Source organism: Schistosoma haematobium, chromosome 7 (assembly GCF_000699445.3).
Source record: "Schistosoma haematobium chromosome 7, whole genome shotgun sequence".
In the NCBI taxonomy this organism is placed as follows: Eukaryota; Metazoa; Platyhelminthes; class Trematoda; order Strigeidida; family Schistosomatidae; genus Schistosoma; species Schistosoma haematobium.
Window position 1 is genome coordinate 7,989,649 of NC_067202.1, and position 23,474 is coordinate 8,013,122.

The following is a 23,474-nucleotide window of genomic DNA, read 5'->3' on the forward strand; positions in this document are numbered from 1 at the left end:
TAGTTATGCCATCCATTTCTTTGTGATCATTCGTTCACAAAACAACGTGATTGATTTAATATTTTCAGACAAATATTCATATCTTTTCAACTTTAATCGATCTATGATCTTGCGCAACCCTTCATCCATTGTCTGAGGTGGATAACTGTCTCGTATACGATATGGATTTGGCTCCGCTGTTCACATTTTCTCACTAAAACTCCAAGAAATCTGTCTTAAATCTAGTCACCAGTGAGCACATGATTATTATCAGTATAGGAATGTGTGGAGATTGTAGTATTTTCACAGTTCAATTAAAGAGTGCTATCCACTGTTGAAGAGTTCCATAGTGGGACGGAATGGCTGTCCAATGCTTCCAGGTTTTCAATAGTCGTCTAGTTTAGGTCGACTCGTGTAAACACTACAATCTACACAAATCCCCATACAGAATATATTCATGTATATTTGGAGTAAACCCTGTTGACAGTTTGACTTGAAACAATATTGTCCGCTTATATGTGTTATTCTAACTTTCAAAATAGTAATCTTTAATAGATCAAAAAATCGTTCAATATTTGTAAATCTCAGCTATTGGAATCAAATAGTTTCAACGTTCTGTTTAGCAGTTTGACTTAAGGTTCGTTTTTGTGTATAAACCTACATTATATTCCATATTCCTACATAAATGTTTGATAACTATGATTTATGGAATTTGTATTGTAGTTTTCTTAATGACATTTTATGTATCATTGAACTATACCTGTTCATTGGTCAATGTTCTTGATCATTTCAATATGTATACCTTTGTTCACTGTGTCATAGTTGGTGTAGTTTACAACTTCACGTACAACATTTCTTTTTCCTTTTTTTTTTATTAAAAAATAAATAAATAAACAAATAAACCAAACTTGTTTAGTCATCAGAAAAACAATAATCATGTTGTCTTTCATTGGGTCAACTGAAGTGGATAATTAATTGACAAATGCTTTGTTTACAAGTGATTTACTTTTTCATTACATATAATGATGTATTGACTTCTGTTTAATGAACATGATATATATATTCTGAGATAGATCATTTTCGAAATAGGAATGCAATAAAAAGAAAAAGCAATTTACAGAATATTGACATTTTAGCATATAAGATATCAAAACGATTTGAACAACTTAACCACTTCCAACCGAATGATCTCATCAGAATTCGTTGAGGAACATGATTGTCATATTTCAATATTCTATAATAACTTCATGATGTTTTGTAAAGTTAATATTGTTCAGACTTTGGTTTAATTTCCTAATGTTATGTGAAGGACAGTATGTCCAATGCACATTGATCAGGTCATTGTGACAAGTAAGCTTGACCGTCACACTAAGATAGGGGTTGGAAACTTCGACCAACGTACAACTGTGTTAATTTGTACATTAATATTGACTAACAATCATTGTTGTTAAAACCTCCTGGAAAAAGAATTTGTTGTAATTGTGGTTTATACATTTTAATACCTGCGAGTTCTCTGTAATAAAGCATTCTACCCTAAAGTTCATTGGTATTTGCAGTGATGAAGAAAATTAAACTTTTAAGAAAAGAAAAAACACCGTGAAACATTGAAAAGAGAACTAACTTTGTCTTATATTTGTTTATTTCTCTTTTCCTTTCTAAATTAAACATCCGTACAGGATTGTCAGAATCATCATTCTTTGAAAGCATCACAGACAACAACTGTAAATCAATGGAGCTGTTTAATCAAATTTATTGAACGTGTTATTGTTATTTGTGATCAAATTAATCAAAAGACAAAATCCTCCTCATCGTCATCATCTTCTGGTAGACAAATTTATGTTCAAGCTGGTAAGTTTAAGCTAGTCATCAGTGAGTTAGAATCTACTGATTCACATTTTACAACTTCAGTTAGGCCATAATCTGATACAACTTACAGTCACCTCCAATCTATGGGATAACTGGCCTCAATCGGTTCATTTCATAGCTTCACAATTCTCACTGGAACATCAAGAAATTCATCTCGAAGCTAGGCCCTAGTTATTACTACCTGACTGATATTTGACTAGGTTATTTCATGTAATGATTTCGGTTAAATTTCACCATATCTATGTCTATATTAATTCATTCAGTGATCAATCCAAAGTCATTAATATTGTGATTAGCTGAAAACCAATGATGGTTCACTCGACTTTTTAGATACCTCAGTCCTTATTGACTCCTATCTGTGAAACTGTAAAGTGACAACTAGTATAATTAACTCGACAGACAATCGAATGTTACCTCTGGGCCTAGGTTTTGGGATTCATAAAACAACGAGTTTGTTTAAGATACAAAGTATTGTATAAAACGTTTCAAGCATGCAAATTCAAACGAGATAATTTAATTCTCAGTAACATTCATATGCATGTATGAAGAATAGTGAGCGGAATAACATGAATTCACTTCAGTTCAGTTATAAAATCGATATTGTACGTAGAAGTTGATGTAATTGTGTAGATGAAGTTGATTATAAGTTAATATGTGCGAAATCAGTTACTCTGGTAGAACAAAACTGAAGGTATACGCTCGTTTTCTTTTATGGTTACATTCTAAAACGTTACCGGTTGAATAGATTAACGACTTTAAGTACTACTATTTCAAGACATCTGTTGATATGCTGAAATCCTTCACTATGATTATTAAGCAATTAAACTGTAGTTACCAAATACATAACTAACATATACTTGAAACCAAATTTATGCGTTTGAGAAGAATGAGTGATAAATCTTTTCTTACTACAGTAACATTAACCTTTTCTGATAAGTCACTCCTTCAGCACTTTCTCTTATAATTTATTTGCATCATATTTCAGTTCCTTCAAATTTACAACTTTATTTTTAACTGATTATATCCAACTGATTTTATTCTTTTAATTATCATTACCTCGTGTTCAACTGTCTCATAGTATAATTAATCTACAATTGATCGGTCGTTTGTCACTATTTTTGATGTTCTAGAATCTTCTTTTGCTCATTATTATTCATTCCTAATACTTTTAATCTTATTTAATTTTGTTTGGAAAGCAATTGCAATTTCCATTCAGTAATAAGTTACAGGTTTAAACCGGTTTTCAGCAATCGAATAGTATCACTAGTCCCGCATATGTAAATTATGCCATACGTCTGTCAAAGGCAACGTAAACCTTGACTAATATCTCTATCAATATCTCAATCAATACAACGACATGAAATGATCAAGATGTAATCCAATATAATTGTCTTCAGATATCTTAGTTTCAGAACTCACAATCTATGGAAAGACAAATAGTGGATATATTTACACTATTTCAGCCAATTCTAAACATCACCAACCATTTGTCACGATGATTACGAACATTCTAACCAAGGTTGAAAGTATAGCTTGAAATCGATTCTATAAATCTATGTTATGATGAATCAGTTACATTAATTTAAAACATTAATCCCCTTGTCTTAATTTTAATAATGTACACAGATCAATCATAATCGGTTCTGTTATTGTTATTATTAAGATGCTGCTAGACAGTATTTATTACTGACCTTTTACTTAATATTTATCATCAAACGTTTTTTTCTTCTACTTCTATTTGTTATGCGTTTTATACTTTGAAAAAAAACAACAACAAAGTATTCAATCAGTTTTGCATCAGTTCTTAGTTTTATACTGCTGTTTGTATGATGCATTTGTATCAGTCTACTTCAGTTGTCGTCATATGATTGATACAGTTACTGTGTCACATGTATCCTGTGTTGTTGATATTGAAGATAATGATAATAATAATAATAATAACTTAATTATGTGTGTTAGAATAGGTGACGACATGGTTACATACAGGTGTACATTGTTTCCTCGGTCTTCATGATACACACACATACACGTGCTAACCATTTTTAGTGTATATACTAATGAAATTTTTCGGCTGATTGTTTAAGTTACTTCTGACTATTTTTCAATTAAAAATTAGTTTATTGAAATGATTACAAATGAATAGAGTGTGACAGTCAGTTTACGTCAACAAATAAGCTTTGGATATCTTTTCTTTTTTTAAATGAAGCACGGGATTTGTAGATAAAACATGCATTTTTATCTTTGCTACGACTTAACAACTGGATTCTCTCGTATGTTTTATTTTATCTATTACTCATATCATTTCACACTGCACTGGATTCTTTCAGTATACATAGTTAGAAAAACCCTTATCTATTTAGTTGTATATTTTTGTAAGGTATTGAAGTCTTTGATCATATTCTACATAGGTCAAAGGTTCGAATCCGCTTTTTATATTGGTTAACAAATAATTAATTGATTTTCGTCCATAAGTGACCGTTAAGCTATCTGTTTCTTTTCCTCTTTCCAAATCTTTCCCACCCTCTCACTAAATCTAGCTCTTCATTCTGGATCATGTATATTCGGCTTTGTATCCAATCAACATCCAGTTTTCACGTTATGGGGTGAACCATTAGAAACGTGTCGCCAGTTATTATCAAAACATCAGTTGAATCACTTAGGTTCCCAACATTTTATATTGGCTACGGATAAATTGATTAGTTTAATTCCCTCAAATTTATTGGATCCCTCATCGGTTGCTAATTTACATCTCAATACTAATCAGAAAACAACTATTGAAAATAGTAATTTATTGAACCAATACTTATTCACTTGGTGTACTATTGATCCTTCCAATGGAAAGATTATATCATCGGCGCAACTTCAACGTTCAGCACCATTAGTGAAAATGTTGGATGGACGACCACTATTTATTGATCGTTTACTTCATTTCTGTACTGTTCGTTCAAATGCTACCATTAATACAACTACTGCACCTGCCAATGAAACAACTACTAATACGAGTATAAGTAGTAATTTGCCTTATATAGAATCGACTTCGGAATCAAATAAACAAGTTTGTTCTTTATTCAATACATATGATCAGCCTGCGTCTGTGTTATCTAATAATCCAGTTACAAATGGTTTGATATTATCACAGACTAGCGGTGGTGATGTCAGCAGCCAAAAGCAAAATCATGTACGTTATTTCGTTTTGTGTGATACGATTGATGTGTGTTTTCCTGATCAAAATTATATATATGGTTTTACTGACTTCAGTTGGATAACCATTCGGAATACAAAAGGTATTAAAAGGCTGTTTTGGCCTGTTCTGTTTAGCTCCGCATTAACGCCTACCCATGATTCCATACAGAATTGAATTCAGGTCTTTGTGGAAATACCGCTAAGATTAAACAAAATCGAATGATATATTTACAGGAAATTTATTTTTTTTAACTGATAGAAATGGAATTTCCCTTATTTTTCTAAAATCCCTTTTTTTTATAAACTTCTTACCACACATCAATAATAAATGTTTTCAGTGTTATTTGTTTGTTTGTTTTGTAATCAGTTGCAAAGGCTGAAAATATAGACAAGATTGAAGTTCACTAACGAAATATCCCAGTATGCTGACGACTTTAATGTATTTTTTTCTAAATGACATTTTAAACTGTTACATATTTAGGGTTAACTAAAGTACGTTTTTCTGAGTTAATTCTTTTAACCAAATAAATTTTATAGTGACTCAACTGGTTTATAGTTGGAAACTATTCGAATAGACAAAAAGTTTATGAATAGTGATAAATCTAATGAGTCAGATAAAATTTTATACAAACGATAACAATAATTCCAGCAAACAATCAATTGAAATGTTACTGATGTTATGATAAGCTTATGTATTTATGAGCGAATCGCGTGAATAGCTGATATTAAATTGTGAAAATTGTCTGAAAATGTTATATAAGCTTAAATTTATTACGTAACGGTTATCTTTGTGTTTATTTTCTATCAAATTATTATTATTATTATTATTTTAACACATAGATATTGGTACAAGGAGGCGGCAAATAGATACGCTCCACATAAATCATTTGATTTGTGAGAGGGCTGTGATACTGCCCGGGTGCCCAGACCGAAGCAGGTGGTTTTCTTAGGGGGCCACACCCCGAACCTTTGACCTTAAGGTCTGACCCATAAGGCAGTGGAGCATCGTGAGGAGATGCAGTCCCATCGTAGCCGGTGACCAACGATTGGTTCATACGCCATTTGTTCCTTCAGGATACTGGAACCGATGTACACCATTGGTTTGGAACCCGGTTAAATCGCCGGACGTTCGCTTTTCGTCCTCTCAATTCCATAAACAACACTCATGGTGCGAGAAGGCAGTGAGTAGAACTTCCTTGGCAGAGGCTGTATCGCGTGGCCGTGTGAGAGCATTTCGAGAGGAAGGGTGGGCCCACCCCACTCTCGGCCATACCAGGGCATTTGGGGGCATTTTCTATAAGAGTTATGATGTCTAATGGTAGCATGTATAAAACTGGCCATTCCCTACGAAGCTCGTCAGATTATGCATGAGTCTGTGGTTTTATGGACTTATTAAAATGATTTGGTTTAACCACTTTGTGTGTGTGTTTTTTTTCAAATATATTCCTGGACATTTACGTAAATAGTTGTTGGATGTGATTTAAAAAAACGTTCCCAATCTTGCATTAATTTTCTAATTTTATTGTAGCACTCCTAATATAAAATCAGCATAAATGTTTACATGAAATTTATCACCTTATACAGTTAGTCCTTGTCTGATGTCTCTAATCAGTTTCTTCTAACCTGTACATGTTCTCTACATTCATAGGTCATAATTTACGCCTGTGTATCATTACCTAGAAACATTGTTCAGCATACTCACCTTATTAACAAACTGGTATCTGATATGCTCAAACATTTTTCTTAACTCAAAAAAATCCTGATAAACTTTTTCTTATTTATATCATTAGTTTGGCATTGACCAACCTACCAGAGATGACAAAACTCATATTTAAACTAAACCAATCATGAGGTGATATTTCCTATTTAGGTGTTGAATAAATCATCTCAAACATCCTCAAAATATCACCATAGATGGTCAACGTACTTCAAACTGAGTTAATTATAGTTATAAGGATAGTAGATCACTTCACAGTACAAAAGACGTTGTTTTTCTTTTGTGAAAGTTTGGCATTTCATGTGGATAATTGTAAAAAAAAACATAAGATTAACATTTAAACCATTCATAGCTATAATTATGAAGATAATCATAACACTGAAACATGCGCAAGTGATATATTTCTTCAACTAACTGATATGTCATATTTCTCCGTTGTATGTATCTTTGCACAAAATGTCAGAATGGGAATTTCCGCTATAGTGAAACAGGTAAAGCTTTGTATAAGAGATCTGTGGAAATTATTATTCATTTTATATCTTACACTACAAGCTGACTTAATCCAAACTTACATTTACTGAAAATGAGGAAATAGAGAATGAATGAGACAATTACAGCTGTTATTTTATCTGTTTTCTGATATGTTAATACGCTCCTACCACTTATTCACAAGTTTTAGCACTATTAATAATACATAATCATTATTATAAGCGAAGATTGTTGGTGACTAGCACTGAAATTCAGGATGTGCGATTCGTCTTATTCAGGTCGACGAGTCGCGAATAGGATGAAACACCCATTCTGGATTCCGCTGATAGCCATAACCCATTTCTGCTTATAATGATTGTGACTTAAGGCAATATCGAGGCAACCTGCATAGGATGCACATATACCGATAAGAGACTGATCAATTGAAGTCCGGAACATCAATAGGAAGATTCAAAGAATCAATATAAAATCGTAATACATAATTATTATGTTTAGAATTTTATCCTTAAGCACATTTCTATATTGGATTTCACATCACTATCAAGAAAGGAGTTCTCTCTTCTTGAACCTATTTTCTCTTACCTTTTGTTTTTTGGAAAAAGGCATGCGATCCAATAAAATTCAATCAACTTTCAATTGATCATCATTCTCGGCATAACACTTCACACTTACCAACTACTAATAACAGTGATGATAGCAATGCCTTGAGAACAACAACATCTATTCTACCCAATCAGATAGCATTGAATTCAGTAAATCCTGTTCCATTTAACTCTATCCATGACACTCTACCCAAAGTTTTGATTCCAACAACAACAACCGTAGGAGTTCAACAACGTTTGGCAAATGTTGTCGAACAGACTAACCATCGACGTAAAAGTCAGCTGAGTGCTGGTGCAAATGTACTGGTCAATACACCAACTAGTCAGTTTTGCAATCCAATTTCTTCACCACCACCACCACCACCCCATCAACGAAGTTATCCTACTAATATTACTAACAATAATCTAAGTGCAGAGTTGTCTGCTCACTTAAATACTCCAATCAGTTGTACCATTACTCAGTCACCAGTTCTACAGTCGACTATCGTGACAGGAACTGCTAACATGCAACATGTCAACAATAATGAAAGAAAACATAATCCCACACCTCATATCTTGAAGAATTCTCAACAGAAATGTGAAATTCCATCATCGAATATTACTCACAAACCATGTGAAATAAATCAAGGTATGTTTGGGATAACCTTTATCCCTCTTCTATTCAAGGTCGTTAGTCCGTTTTGTTAAATATTTACTTATGGGATTACTCTTCGAATCTCAATTCTTGAGTTTAAACTATCCCATATATATTTTGTTTAAAAATAGATAACGCACTGCACAACAGTTGCACTGAGTTTGATATATGTAAATATAGACCACAATATCAGCTGGAACTTAGCCACTGGATTCTATATGATTTGTAATTAATACACTTTTTTTTCTTAAGATTGAGAATCGCCGTAACCACTTTTAGGCTAAAATTTATTATTTTTAAGCGGGTTGTAGGATAGATTTAAAAGAAAACTCGCTGTAATCACTGGTTCTAATCACACTAATTACAACTATTCCTGATATTTTACTCATTCATTTAGACTAATAAGTTAGTTAACACAACTCTTGTGGGCATTGACATTCACCCCTGATGATATTCATGTTGTCACTTCTTTGGCTTTAACACAATATACTACCTTAATTAGTTGTGTTTAACTTCGAGCAAATCTTCCCTAAGCCGAAATGGTGCTTTGATACACAATAAAACTTATATTATATAAAACAGTGAAAGAGAAATAAATTGGTTTCCAGGAGAAATTATTCATTACTTTGTTGACAATGGGAATTTACATTACGGAACATTCGTTAAATAATACATTGTGAAATATCGAATTTGAATGTTGTGTTTCTCTACTGACCATTCATTTCACCACTGAACAACTTTTTGTTTTAAAAAAAATGTCGAGGAATGCAGTCTAAACAAGCTAATTATATTTTTCACATTGGACTTATCAATTTAAGGAATTGAAGAATTTCAACCCTAGAACATGGTGTTTTTTGTTTAATTTGTAAATACTCCTTTTCGATTAATCATTTAAATATAGAATCCTATAAGTCGTTGATTGGTGAGTAGGTAATTTTGGGGCTAATCGTAGGGTATTAGTTGAAAAAACAAAGCTGATCGATAAGTTTATAGAACTTTTACGACTGGATTGGCTAAGATATATGTTAGTGATGTCCAGCCATCGTCTACCTTTATACATCAGTAATCTATCGAATCTTTAACTAATGATCTACAGACTTTCTGGTTAAGGCAAATAAGAATTGTTGCGTATGACTTAAAACACTGGGTGAAGTAATGTGGAGTAGATTCCAGATGCTAATTTGCGTCCATTCTCTGATTTTCATCCAAATCTTTAGTTGAGTATCATTCCATTCTTATGATTATTCAACCTTTTCTGTTTCTTTCCAACTTGTGTTGAGTTCTTCATTAACAATCAATTACCGATCGTACTCTAATTTGCATATTGACTTCTCATTACTAGAACTTTACCTGTTAGGGTCAATGCACACATCCTCAAACTTCGTTTAAATAAACAGAGTCTAAAGTAATGACCTGTAGCTTGAAAGCAAAATACTCAAACGTTTACATGCATTAAGAACTATCTGGAAATTTCTCGTTCTATGTTAACATTTTATTGGTTTGTGTTATATTTTTATAATCCAATTTTATAAAATTATTATGAGTAGTATCTTGGCCGAATTTTTCCCCTTTTTAAAATCTTGTTTTGTTTTTGTTGGTTTATCTTTCTTTGTTCAAGGAAATCATAAACTTCAACCTTTTTCGCCTCAATTCGAACACCTTACTAAAAAGAATCAAATACATAGTACTATTATTACTACGACTAATAATAGTAATAATAATAATCTAAATGCACCGAATCCTTTATTGAAACCTGTTCGACCTAGTAGTTATTGGCCAGTACCTGATGAATCGTTATTATCATCCGATCAAATACAAACTGATCATCAAAATAATAATTCATGTAATAATAAAGAAGTAAGTTGCTTGAATTTAATTTTTTTCCAAGTTATTAAGTGTTCTGAAAAGTATTCACGTCAATTTCCCTTTCATGAACATGTATAAACTTATAGATGTAGCCCACTAATTAGTCGTATTCTAGACTACGTTGTTCTCAATCGCTGGTAATAAACATGTCACTTGAAAAGTTTGAAAATAATGCAGTTGGGATATCAGTCATCGTCAACATAGATCCTGGTACCGATCTGCGTTGCCATACCGTATCCTTTTTTATATTCATGTTGTCTACGTTTTCACTAACCCAACTGTGCGACCACTTCATCCTTTCAAACTGGTTATTTTTGACTATTGCGGATGCATGTAAATGCCCAAACATTGCAAAATCTTGATCTTGTCTATATTTCTCAAAATACTGTGAAAAAGAGTCTATTGTGTTTACTGTTGTCCTTAATTTTAATACATTTATGTCAGATATTGATTGTTCAGTGAATATTAACCAACAGTGTGTTTGATTAATCCTTAATTTCAATCGGATTCTTGTGATCAAGTTCCAATGTGGTGACTAATCTATGTGACTCGACATCTCATGTACGATGTGTTCATATTAGTGTTGGGGTGTCCAAGATAGTCGACTGGACCTAGGTCCCATTTGAGTTAGCACTCTCTACCAAGGTTTACCTGGAATCTTCAGGGAAGCGATGCTCCTCATGACTTTTGAAACTGCATAACCCCTCTTCGAAGTCTAAGACAGTGCCATTGAACTATTTGTTTTCATAAAGAAGCATTTCATTGTTTACTGCGTAATTTTGATAGCCTTATATTGACGATAAGTCATTTCGTCAACTGTATTAACAAGTGGACTCTTATTTGATGACATAAATCTTCACTTGTTTGGTAGAAACGGAAACATCACAAATGTTTCGATCATAAAATTTCATTCATCTCTGTTGTAAATATCCAATTATAACTTATCAATTGAACCTCTGTATTAAGTGAAATTATTTCATTTAAAGCATAGTTTTCCTTCAAATTTGTAATTTATATCATTAAATGATTTGAATGTAATAACCATTTAAGTTTAAGAAATACTATGATATCGCAGCATAGTATGAAATCACCTCATCAGTACATACTCAAGATTAAGCTGAAAATCTAACTCAAAATGTTAAAATATACAACTTCATACTTATAAATGATACAATACAAAAATATCCTATATATCATCACCTCTTTCATTTATTGGATCAAAGTAATTTGTTAACGAATCTAACTTGTTGGAAATTTTGAACTAATGTGGATGTTTGAGCGAATTAAACTACCCCTTCACATAAAAAGCACTGAATACAGTTTATTTTAATGTTTTAATGTTCAAATCGTGTTCATCACTAATCACTTTAAATCCCTCTTCGTTGATAATTAAAACATTATGATAATTATTATCATCATCTATAAGGGGATTTGTTTAGGTTGACATGTACAACCTTTAGAAACTAAGATCTCCAGGTCTCCCGTTTATCGTTTAATCTCTAGTTCACTGACTCAGCATCCAATCATTTAGATGTATACTCTTAATGATTCATATACTGGACGAACCAGATGCTGTTGTCCAATACGTCTTAGTCAGTGCTGTAAACTATGAAATTTGACAATCTCCTCGAAATTCGAAAGATAATTCCTGGAGCTCTACTGCGAAGCTGTGAATAGAGGTCATCCGTGTTGGATGTCAGACAAACATCGCTAATTTCAATGTATGGTTGTCCTATAATATCACGAATTGATTTAAGTTTGAACGGTTAACCATTGAATGGTGAATCAAGGATTTTGAAGTTAAGCACTCACTATAAAACCTAAAGGTCCTGGTTTCGATCCCTTACAGAGTCGTGAATGCTCACTATTGAATAGTCATATACTAAGACAAATCAACTACCCAGTATTTCCTGGTTTCCTGTAGTGATGTAACCTGTAATATTAATATTTGTTCAATCCGCACGTGAATAAGTAATAAATATTTATATATTTTTTTCTTTCCTTACTAGAAATCAACTAGACCTATATCAGCTGGTATAACAAAAAATTTTGATGGAATAATATTGAATATTTTAAATAAACCACTTCCTGAACATTCATTACTGTCATCGTCATCAAAAAATATCGGTGATGGTGGTCAACATCAACATCATCGACCGATATCATTGTCGTCAACTGATTCATTTCTAGCTGCTGAGCGTGCATGTGCTTATGCCACAGATGGTGATGAAGATGCTACCACTAACACTACTTATAATAATAATAATAATAATAATAATAATAATAAGTACAATACTACCATGAGTAATAATGATAAAAATAATCAAAATATAACTTGTCCCATGTCAAATATTTGTAATTCACAATCTATTTATGATTGGGATCATGTACAAAATGCTATTAATCAACTTTCATCTATTCAGAATAATGATCATAATAATCATGATAAAAATATTAACCCTAATAAGAATTTCTATACTTTCAACGGAATCGATGATGATGATGATGATGATGACGATGAAGATGATGTCCGTAGACATTCTAAAAGAAATGAAAATTCTACAAGTCATCATAATCCTTTGTATACTGATAATGAGTAAGTCTTGTAATGTAATATGTGTAGGTAATATTGTAACAGATATCAGTAGTTATAAAGGTTACTTCATCATCAAGATTTTATTTGAATTGATGACAAGTAACTTGGTTGTTGTGGTAATCATTGATTTGGGAGAGGGCTGTGATACTGTTCGGGTCCCCAAACTAAAGTAGCTGCTTTTCTTAGGGAGCCACACCCCGAGCCTTTGAGCTAGAGGTCTAATGCACAAGGCATTGCAGCACTGTGAATAGATGCAGTCTCATGGTATCCGGTGACCCTCAGGATCCTGAAGCACATGTGCACCATTGGTTTGGAATCATGGATTCCCAACTGCTCTAGGTGGATCCTTCATATCCACCAACCCAGTTAAAACGCTAAGCATTCTCCTTTCGTCTTCTCGATTTCGTAAACAACACCCTTTCCGCGATAAGGCATTGAATAGAAATTTCCCGGCAGTGGTTGTATACGCGTGGCCATGTGAGAGCATTTCGAGAGGGAAAGCGGACCCTCGCTACCCTCGGGAGTCATCATCACCAATAATACAGCCAATGTTCCAGTAGTCTCAGCAGCGGTATGCTTCAACGTACGCAAAGAGCAGTCCAAGATTCTCTAACACGACACGGAAAACATCAACCAAATCACACTTGATGGAGAAGCTGTAGAAGAGGTGGAAACTTTCACATAACTGGTCAGCACCATCGATCAACAAGGAGGGTCTGATGCAGGCATGAAGGCAAGGATTGGCAAAGCAAGGGCAGCATTCCTACAACTGAAGAACATGTAGAGCTCAGAATGACTGTCAGCCAACATCAAAGTCAGAATTTGCAATAGAGTCATCAAAGTAGTTCTACTGTATGGAGCTGCAACTTGGAGAAGTACTACAACTTGGTCGGTCGCGGTCTGGAAAGCCCAGTGGCAACGTCTCTGACTGTGAAGTTGGGTGAGACGGGATCGAATTCGTCAGAGAGCATCAGTCCACTCAAGATTACAGGTACACCTTGCTGATGAGTGCTAAATAGCACGAAACCTAGGTCCAGAGTTTCTTGTCGATTACTTCCAACCACCATCTTATCTCAATATAGTGCATGCAATGTCAAGTCACCTAGACTAGTGGCTACATTGCAACGTGGTCGACAGGATCCGATCTGCACTAAGAAGGACCTGACACATGAAATCGGTCACCACTCAGTGATCAATCAACTGTAAATACTACGACCATCATCAAAAAAGTACAGGCATTTATAGGCAATTGTCCACACAACATACCTAATGTTCGTTGATGGGATATCATTGGCAACAACTTACTTTGAGAGTGAACAAACCAGCTTCCAAATGAAGAGGAAATTTGGGAAAAGGTGCTTGAGGTGGATAGGATATACATTGAGAAAATCATCAAACTGCATCACGATGCAAGCACTAACTTGGAATCTTGAAGAGAAACAAAAAAGAGGATGACCAAGCAACAAATTTCGTCGTGAATTGGAAGCAGACGTAAAAGGAATCAATCGCAACTGGAAACAGTTGGAAAAAATGATCTAAGACAGAGTTTGCTGGAGTATTCTGTTGGGTCGGCTATGCTGCTTCACAAGGGGTAACAGGCGTTAGTAAGTATTGTTAGTCATATGTTTTGGCATCAATTTAGGGAATCAGTAAATATTCCATTTTTCGTTTTACTTTGCCCTAACAGATACGAATCAATGGCAGAGAGTCAAAGTAATTTATCAGATGTGGTTAACAACTCAGCCGTCATTAAAAAAGCTAATAGGAATTCTCGTCTAGGATTATTTGCTACATCATCACAAGTAGATCCTCGAGATAGATTTGTACATCAAACACCAATCACACAACAACAGTCATTAGGTACTAATCAAACAATGGGGAATCTTAATGGCGATATGGATATTTCGAAGAAATTAATCAAAGATTCAAGACTGTCCTCAGTAATCGATCCTTCATCAACTAATATTATACATAATTTCGTGGAAACAAATGGTCAACCAATAAATACTAATGGTATACACTTTCATAGTGCTAGTCACCCAATGCAAAAGTAAGTAGTATCCTCTTTGCCTACCATATCTCTTTTTTTTCATTTTCGTTCTTTTTCATATTTCAGTAGTATTGTATCTATGTACAAATACACAAAACTGAAACGCTTACAAATAAGAAAACTATTTTAATGCATTAGCATTTTGAAATTTATGGATGTAGCAACAATCACATTAGCTGAACAATGTACATTTGTAGTACATTTTTATGTAGATAGTAGTTGTGTATCAGATACTTGTTTCAAAATAACCTGTTCAGTGTTTATTGAATAATTGATTTCATCTAAGCGTCATACATTGTTCTAGCAAAAACATAATTGCATGGAATATATCTAACTGAAATATTAAGCACTAAACTTAGTGCATCGTCAATCAGACAGTAGCCAGAATCGATTAACATTTTAGTTTTACTTCTCTTATCTATATAAGCTAGAGATTCGTTGACTTCTTGGTTGTTCTTAATCATTTATGTTGTCCATGTGGTTTAATTTATCGGTAACATCTTGAAGAGTAGAATTATTTAAACATTGTTACAAGGGGAAACCAGTAAATATACCCGCTACACAAATCAGTGCATTTGTGTGAGGGCTGAGATACTGTCCGGGTGCCCAAACAGAAGTATGCGGTTCCCTTAGGTGGACGCTTCTCGACCCATTGACCTGCAGGTCTAATCCACAAAGTAGGGAAACAACGTTAGGTGATACGATCCTGTGGTAGCCAGTGACTAAAAATAGGTTCATACACCATTTCTTCCCCCAGTATCCAGTAGCCCATGTCCACTACTGGTTTAAAATCAGGGTTTTCCAACTCCCCCAGATCGGTCCTACATATCCACCACCCAAGTTTGAGCACCGGATATTCGCTTTCCGTTTTCTCAATTTCAGAAACAACATTCTCCCTGCGAGTAGACAGTGAATTGGGTTTCTCTGGCTGTTGCGATATACATGTGGCCATCTATATTGTCACTGATCAACATTTATAACTTTGAGGCAATTGTTCAATCGTTTAGCTTACTATTCATATTCCACTCTATGTTTAGTTCATATTATTATATTATCAATGCATTTGTGTTATGAAGGTCACTTGTGACCTGAAGTTCAGTGGTCCGAGCGTCCCATCCTTAAGCGTGTGGAAGTAAGGAGAACTAAATGTTCATTATCATAATATTTCCAATAGTCTGTGATATCAGTTTTTGTCATCTACTTTATTATTATTATTAATTTTTTATGATGGGGTAGAACCTTGATTTTAGACTCTGATGAATACACTTGAATTTATGTACACAGCTTTGAGTCACGGGATTTCTGTGACGGCAGTCTAAGTACTGGTTATTTTAACTAAAATGGGTAGAGTAGGGCTCGAACTTGTGGCCGTACAGGTTTATTTATGAATTCAATGGATAACACTTAATGAGAGTGTGGGGAATAGTGAACATTGGTAAATTTGCAAAGTGAAAAGTAATCAAGAATTGTCGAAATAGCTACTAAGTTTTTGATACAACCTCATAATGTCTTTCATCAGCTTTCCCTTATCTCATTGATGGTTGGATATAGTTTAGCGATTTGTTTGGATTTAATAGTATATTCTACTTTGTTTTTCAAGTAATTTCTCAGATATATCTTATTCGCCATTACTTGATTCACTCTTAATGAATACAATAGAAAGGAAAAATTTCTTCGCCGAATTGGCTTTAAATTTTTCCATTTCTATTTTTTAGAAACGTATTAGATTTTCCCGATTATCAACGTCCCACAAGTCCAGGTGGAGGATATTCACATGAAAAACAACAATCAATGTATCCAACTGAAATTGAAAAATCTGATCATTCAATAAAACAACAACAATTAATATCAATAAGAAATGTTAGTTATCATCATTCATCATCACCTGTATCGGGATCTTCATCAACTGGTCATAGTTTAGCCAGTGGTAGTCGTAAAAGCGATCAACATCATCATTCATATTGTAACAATGGAATGATGATAACCAAAACAAATGTTAATGATTCTAAACAATCCTCTAATTCATCACGATCTAATTCACAATGTCTTAAATCTCAATCAAATCGTTTAACTATGATCGAAACAACACCACGATGTATAGATCATATTATTATACCGAATATTTCGGATACACGAAGAACACAAGTCAATAATCAATGCTTAATAGATGAGGTATTTTCACTTTAAGTTTTTATAAACGTGTCTAAGTATTACACTAGAAACTGTATACATCGTTGTGTCTTAGAAGTATGTTGCCTGTTATTTGTGTACGTTGTTAATTTATATTAGCGGGATCAAACAGCTGAATTATGTAACCAATATACTCAATTAATCTAATATATGATAAATAATTTCTTTGTTGGTTAACAGTGCTTTATCTCAGAATCACCATTCCGATTATATTTACTATGTCATGAATTCTCACTGCTGAGTAGTTTCGTACTAGGACGAAATGGTAATCCACTACTTTTAGGTTTTTAGTATTTGTCTAACTTAGGTCACTTCATGATTACGATGAAGTTCAAGAATCTCCCCAGCCCCATAAATACTACTAATTTATAGTTCAAAATTTCAACTGTTAGACTCCTACTTTTAAAGGTCACGATGTGCTTTTGGTTCCTAATATCAGCGTTTGATAACATCGAAGGTTAATGTTATATTTTACACAGAAATTTTTAAAATACATACCAGTTAGTTGCATTTTGAGATAGATACTTGTTGTCTAAACTATTCAGTCATCTCAACTAACCCGGTTTATAGAAATTCATAGCTTGTTTCAACAAATACCCAATACGTCCCTCTGGTAATAATATGCCTATAGCACTTAATTGTTTTATATGTTCAATGAATGTTTTAGACAGTATTGTAAGGATGTGTTGTATAGTTATCCCTTTATGTGGTATGACTCGAAACTAATTACAGTGACTCAGTTACATTCATTCATCAATCCTCTTCTCTAGATTCAGAGTCTCAGTGTTATTCCATACTTTTCCTTCTTTTTGGACCTTCATCTCTTTTTTACGATTCCTAACAATCTGGCGGTCTGCTTAAATATCTAGACTACCTGTTCCTTCCATCTAGCTATTGCAAAAGTTATCTATTTTTGTTTGTTTTAACACATCATTATGTCTATTAATCGCATAACCTATTCAAGCGCGTTTAAGAAACGTTTCCAACCTTTCACTGTACAAGTTACAAAAGAGTACAATCAGAAACATTGTGGTGGCTGGCAATATGCATTGAAAAGAATGAACATTATTCAGATATCGATTCTTGAACTGTTGGTATCTAACTGCCGATCACTAATTGACAAAGTGAAATGTTTTCAATTCTTACTAAGTTTAAACATGTATCGTAATTATAAACAAAGATGAAAAGTGGCTAGAAGTGGAGTCCGGGACGCGCGTTTCGTCTCATTCGGGATTCGTCAGCTGGAGTCGTCTGCATCTCAGAGTTGATGTTCACTCCGGGACTCGAACCTATTACCATTTTCCACCTAGCTACTGGGTCCTTTATTGTAATTGTGGTGTAATGACAGCTCATAAATCCTGATTAAATGATTTACAAGACAATTGCTCAGTATCACTACAAGATTTCAATATTTATTGTCAGGATCGACCGAACAAGAAGAAAAGGGAACTCGTTGAAATACTTTGTTCTGTGAATTCTATATTGTATCAAAAATATAACAGTGAATGGAGCTATCAATAATAATTGGTAATAATAATAATAATGTTTCATTTAGTTGTAATTCTGTCTTGTGACAACTTTAATCTACACACATTGTCCCATTTTGTACATTGATTATAATGGACTGACATTACCATCTTTTTAAGTTATACAAAATTGTTAAATAGCTCTTTGTTTTTAATTTTGACGTTTCGTACTAACATATTCATATGTTTTCCATTAATTATTGCTTTGTTTACGTAGCCTATGGAACGTTATGATATCCCATATATACCGCATGAACATATAAAATTGAATTCTTCCTCTTGTCGAGAACCATCGGAGTGTCCAGATGCCGAATATGTTGGCACAGCATCACTTGAACCGTTAAGCATGGCTGTTCTAACTTCAATGACTGAAGATGGTAAACAATTTCCTTATCTTTGTAGTTTTGGATGATTTTTTTTATCTAGATAATACAATACTACCCATTATTAAGGCTTTAAGAATAATATACAAAAGTTTCTTGATAGTGTCTGTAATTGCCCGTAGCTTAATCTCATTCAAATCTTTACTCATAACCAGAATTCCATCAACATTAAGAACAGCTTGATGGCTAGCAGCTGTTCAGTGAACAGTCAGCGTAAATAACTCAGTTCTGCTGAAGATTGATTACCACTGGAATAGATCAATATTAAGACTTATAACCATTACAGTAGACAGGCGACAGGTGATTATGTAGTCTGTATCAAATCACAAAAAAGTACCATTATTCCAGCAACAGGTCCATAACTTGAACATAACTTGCTTAAAAATCCTACAACTGGTAGGTTTTTCAGTGGAATGGTCATTTGTTCCAAAATCAACCTGTTATTATGTTCTGTGGTCGTTTGAGTTGTGCTACTGTGCTTCCTATATGCGTGCCTAAATCAGTTATTGGCGTGAGAAAACCAAGAATGAGTAGGAATCATTCATTAACTAATCAAACCTACTATATATATACCCGACTCATTCACAAATTTAAGTACATTCTTCTCAGAAAATGAATTTATTATTTCCAACCGATAGTGTATATCCATCTCAATAGAAACTGAAGCCAAATCTTAACCAATAGCGTACGCTCATCACCACTTCTATATAGCTGGAAGTAGTTTCATTTAACTTGGATATATACAATTATTAGTTGGATCTGAGATCAACTTTAAGAATTATTATCAAAGCCCTCTCAAATAAACTTTATTCATGCCTTTTGTTTACAAGTATTACAATAAACTGTCAATATCAACATTTACACATTAAATCGTATATATTATATCAGTTAGCTATATGTGTAGAAAAAGTGTTTTTAAAAATGAAAACAATGGGTTGAATATTTATTCGTTCATTAATACCTCTATCAACAGGTCTTACAAGTTGTGACGGTGAAGAGCTTACAGAAGATGACGATGCTAATGATGGCCTTGATTCGATGACTGATAGTAATGTTCTTTTGCAACATCAAGATATCATCGAGAATCTACAACATTTGAATGACCATTCTTCAAATTGGCTCCTTTCATCTAGAGGTGGTCATCTAGTGAATGGAAACAACAATAATAATAGGGTTATACATAATGTTTCTACCGATGATGTTGATACCAATTATAATGTTGAAAGTCTTGGTCATCATGTTCATCATCAAATGACTGATAGCTTATTAGCTAATCCAGATTTGGATGCAAGAGACTCGGAATTGGGTGAAGATTTTGATTACGCAACACCGGAACAAATTGAATCTATGCATTGTCATCTAAATCAGAATAATTCATCATCAAAATCAAATCGACAAATGAGCATGAATTATTTAATTCCATCAAATAATAACTTATCAAATAACCAAAATTGTGTGAAACATAATAACAGCAATCTAAATAAAAACAATAATAATAATATTGGTAGTAATATGATTCGTAATAATGATAATCATATGCTACTAGAAGCGGCTTTATTGTCAACATCCACGACACCCTTATCACAATTTGGTGCTCCAGTGGATAGTAGTTCAAATGAAACTTATTCAGTTAATCATAATCATGATAAACAACCAATTAATAATTCGTCATCCAACATTGATTTCGATGATTTAACCAGTGAGGAAGTAAGTTTTGACAAAATTAACTTCTGGACAATGTTTCTCTAATGCTTAAATGATAATATTTTTACAAGTTAAATAAGCTACTAATAAGTAGTGTGAATATTTGTGAGGAAATGAAACAAGGTAGACAACTGTCACATAATTCGTAGCTAGGCTTATGATTACTCAAATGTGAAGGTTACATGTGTCAATAAAATTCATTGCAAACTATATTTCTTTGAAGTTATTCTTTTATTGTGAAAAGATGAATTCCAGGTCGAAATGGAAGTAATGTTTACTCTCTTTAAAAAAATATTTAAGAGAATGATACATCTGGTTCTTGATTGCTGATTCTCCAACAGCTTCTGTACTCGAGGCTTGAATAGTAGAAAGAAAGTGTGAAGTATAAAGGAAGCTTCATTTTAAAGCCTATTTTGTGATTTTCTTGCGTTTACTCTTGACCTTGATATTCTGGATACTTCTCGAAATACACTAACCTAAACAATGGAATAGGCAATTATCCTACGTACTATGCATAATCCATCATTTTTAAGGACGTTTCTGAGTTGTTTTCATTTAACGCTGGTAGTAAAAAGTGTTGATCAACTTCTTCAAAGCTCCTGAAAGGTTTTTCAAAGTTTTGTTGAAGGCTCTCATTGTATAGTTGAAGTTTATATTATCCGATCAGTTAAAAAGAAGTACCAATCTACTTTCATTTGAGCGAGGTAACCTATTCTCGAGTACACAAGTCTATATTTTTAGACTATTCAGTTTTGATTCAGATTTTACTCAATATCCTGAAGAAGTCCAGACAAGTTAGCTGGACGAAACGTTGGAATTAGTTAAATTTCAATCGCTGAGAATATATATAGTTTTCCCATATAATGACTTCTCTATACTCGGCGCTCAATTTCTGTCAAACTATTCGTTCTAATCTTGACGAATATTCGTATAAAATATATTTTTTCATTGAAAACAATTACTTACTACTGGGTCTCTTATAAACCCGCTCATTTCATTTAACCAAATTTTATTCATTGATATAGAAGACCAATCATCAATACTGTAGCCGACTTACGTAATCATTTATAATACATTTTGTATAATTTCATTTTTCATTTGTTAACAGATTCTGCATATCATTTTTTTTCTATACATTATCCTCTTATCCAGCTATTTGTTTATCATGGACGCATTGGACAAGGAATTAATAATACTTCAGTCAATACTAATAATAAAGAACCATCTTATCTATCCAACATTCATCAATCCAAAACACAATTTACTCAGAATGATGAATTGAACAATAATTCTCATCATTCTCAATGGAATAATTCTAGTGAACCAAGCAATTCAACAAAAACTATTTCACGACCATCTTTACCAGAGATAGCACCAGTTAGCTTACCGGATTTTTCATCACATCCTCACCCTATACAAATGGCATTAAATAGAATGCCATGGTATTCATCATCACCATCTGGTAGTAGAGATCATCAAGTCGTCAGTACTCGTCCATTTGTTTTACCGTCAACGGTTATATCATCAATAATTACAAATAAAAAACAGCATCAATTAATAGATCGAATGGATTTAAGCTCAGATTATGATAATCTTTATCCAAATTCGTTTCAATCACCGAACAACAAATATTATCCAGAATGTAATCTTCAAGTTTCGAATAGGTTTAATAATAATAAGCATAGTAGTACTTTACAAAGATCTACAACAACTGAAATAACTGCCACTGGCAGCAATAATAATGGTACTGCAGCTGTGGTAGGTCGTCCAGCTTTAAGAAAATTGGCTAAAGTTAATCGATCTCGTACAAATTGGCCACTGATTACACCTGGAGAGGAAAGTGATACGATGAGCGGGTTAGTGGATTGTTATTTTACAGAATTTATTTATTTCTTCAAGCATATCAGTAAATGTTTCAATTAGAATTAAATCTGTCATTTATAAATTGGAAAAATGTCTCGGTTTATTGCGTAGACTCACTCCCCCTCCAAATATATCGTCTATGACGACCTTTTTTGACACTTATTTCAGTACTTGATATTTATTCGGTAATGGGAGCCGCTGGACTACGACCTTAGATGATCGCATCTATACCTATATGTATCCTATCGATTGTATGGGTCTCCGTTTATGCGTTCTATGTGTGCATGTAACTTGTACTAGCAATCTCATTCATATATGCCTATATGTGTATCACTGGAATGTATGTTTCTCTGATATGTGCATTTAAATGTACGTATATACAGCATACTTGAGAGAAAGTTCCACGTTCTGCACTGGTGAACTCATTAATGACTCACCAGCGCTTTTGGTTTGCATAAAAGTTTCTGAAAGTGATGGGAATGTGTAGACAGTAACGTGACCGTCTGCGCTACAAGTGTGAACGAGAACGAGTTCACCCATATAACCGGTTTTCAGATCTCTAATTACACATAAAATCCGCGAAGTGAACCATAACGCGTCCGTTTAGTTTGCTTTTTTTGGTGTCCAGTCTCATTCTCTTTACAAGGATCTTCCCTTATCCCAAAGCGCAAATAGGCTTCTCCTACTTTGTTGGGCGGGAATAACTATAACTAGCAATCTGCCTTCAAAATTTATGAATATAATCGTCAATAGTAAGCTATATGTTTGACCGTAGAAGCCTTATTAGTCTCATTGTCTTGTTGAATATCAATCAGCAATTAAAATA

General features: G+C 33.5%; 1 protein-coding gene across 1 annotated transcript in view; it reads left to right on the top strand.

The window, feature by feature from the left end:
• Positions 1 to 23,474, top strand: part of ADCY5 (Adenylate cyclase type 5) — a 94,907-nt gene that overhangs the window by 57,800 nt on the left and 13,633 nt on the right. Inside the window, exons 16-25 of the mRNA XM_051217910.1 lie at positions 1,656 to 1,827; positions 4,383 to 5,023; positions 7,837 to 8,464; positions 10,089 to 10,327; positions 12,346 to 12,932; positions 14,620 to 14,982; positions 16,698 to 17,154; positions 18,916 to 19,075; positions 20,055 to 20,788; positions 21,938 to 22,641. Of these exons, the coding sequence (XP_051064345.1) occupies positions 1,656 to 1,827; positions 4,383 to 5,023; positions 7,837 to 8,464; positions 10,089 to 10,327; positions 12,346 to 12,932; positions 14,620 to 14,982; positions 16,698 to 17,154; positions 18,916 to 19,075; positions 20,055 to 20,788; positions 21,938 to 22,641 (4,685 nt within the window). The remainder of the gene's footprint in view (positions 1 to 1,655; positions 1,828 to 4,382; positions 5,024 to 7,836; positions 8,465 to 10,088; positions 10,328 to 12,345; positions 12,933 to 14,619; positions 14,983 to 16,697; positions 17,155 to 18,915; positions 19,076 to 20,054; positions 20,789 to 21,937; positions 22,642 to 23,474) is intronic.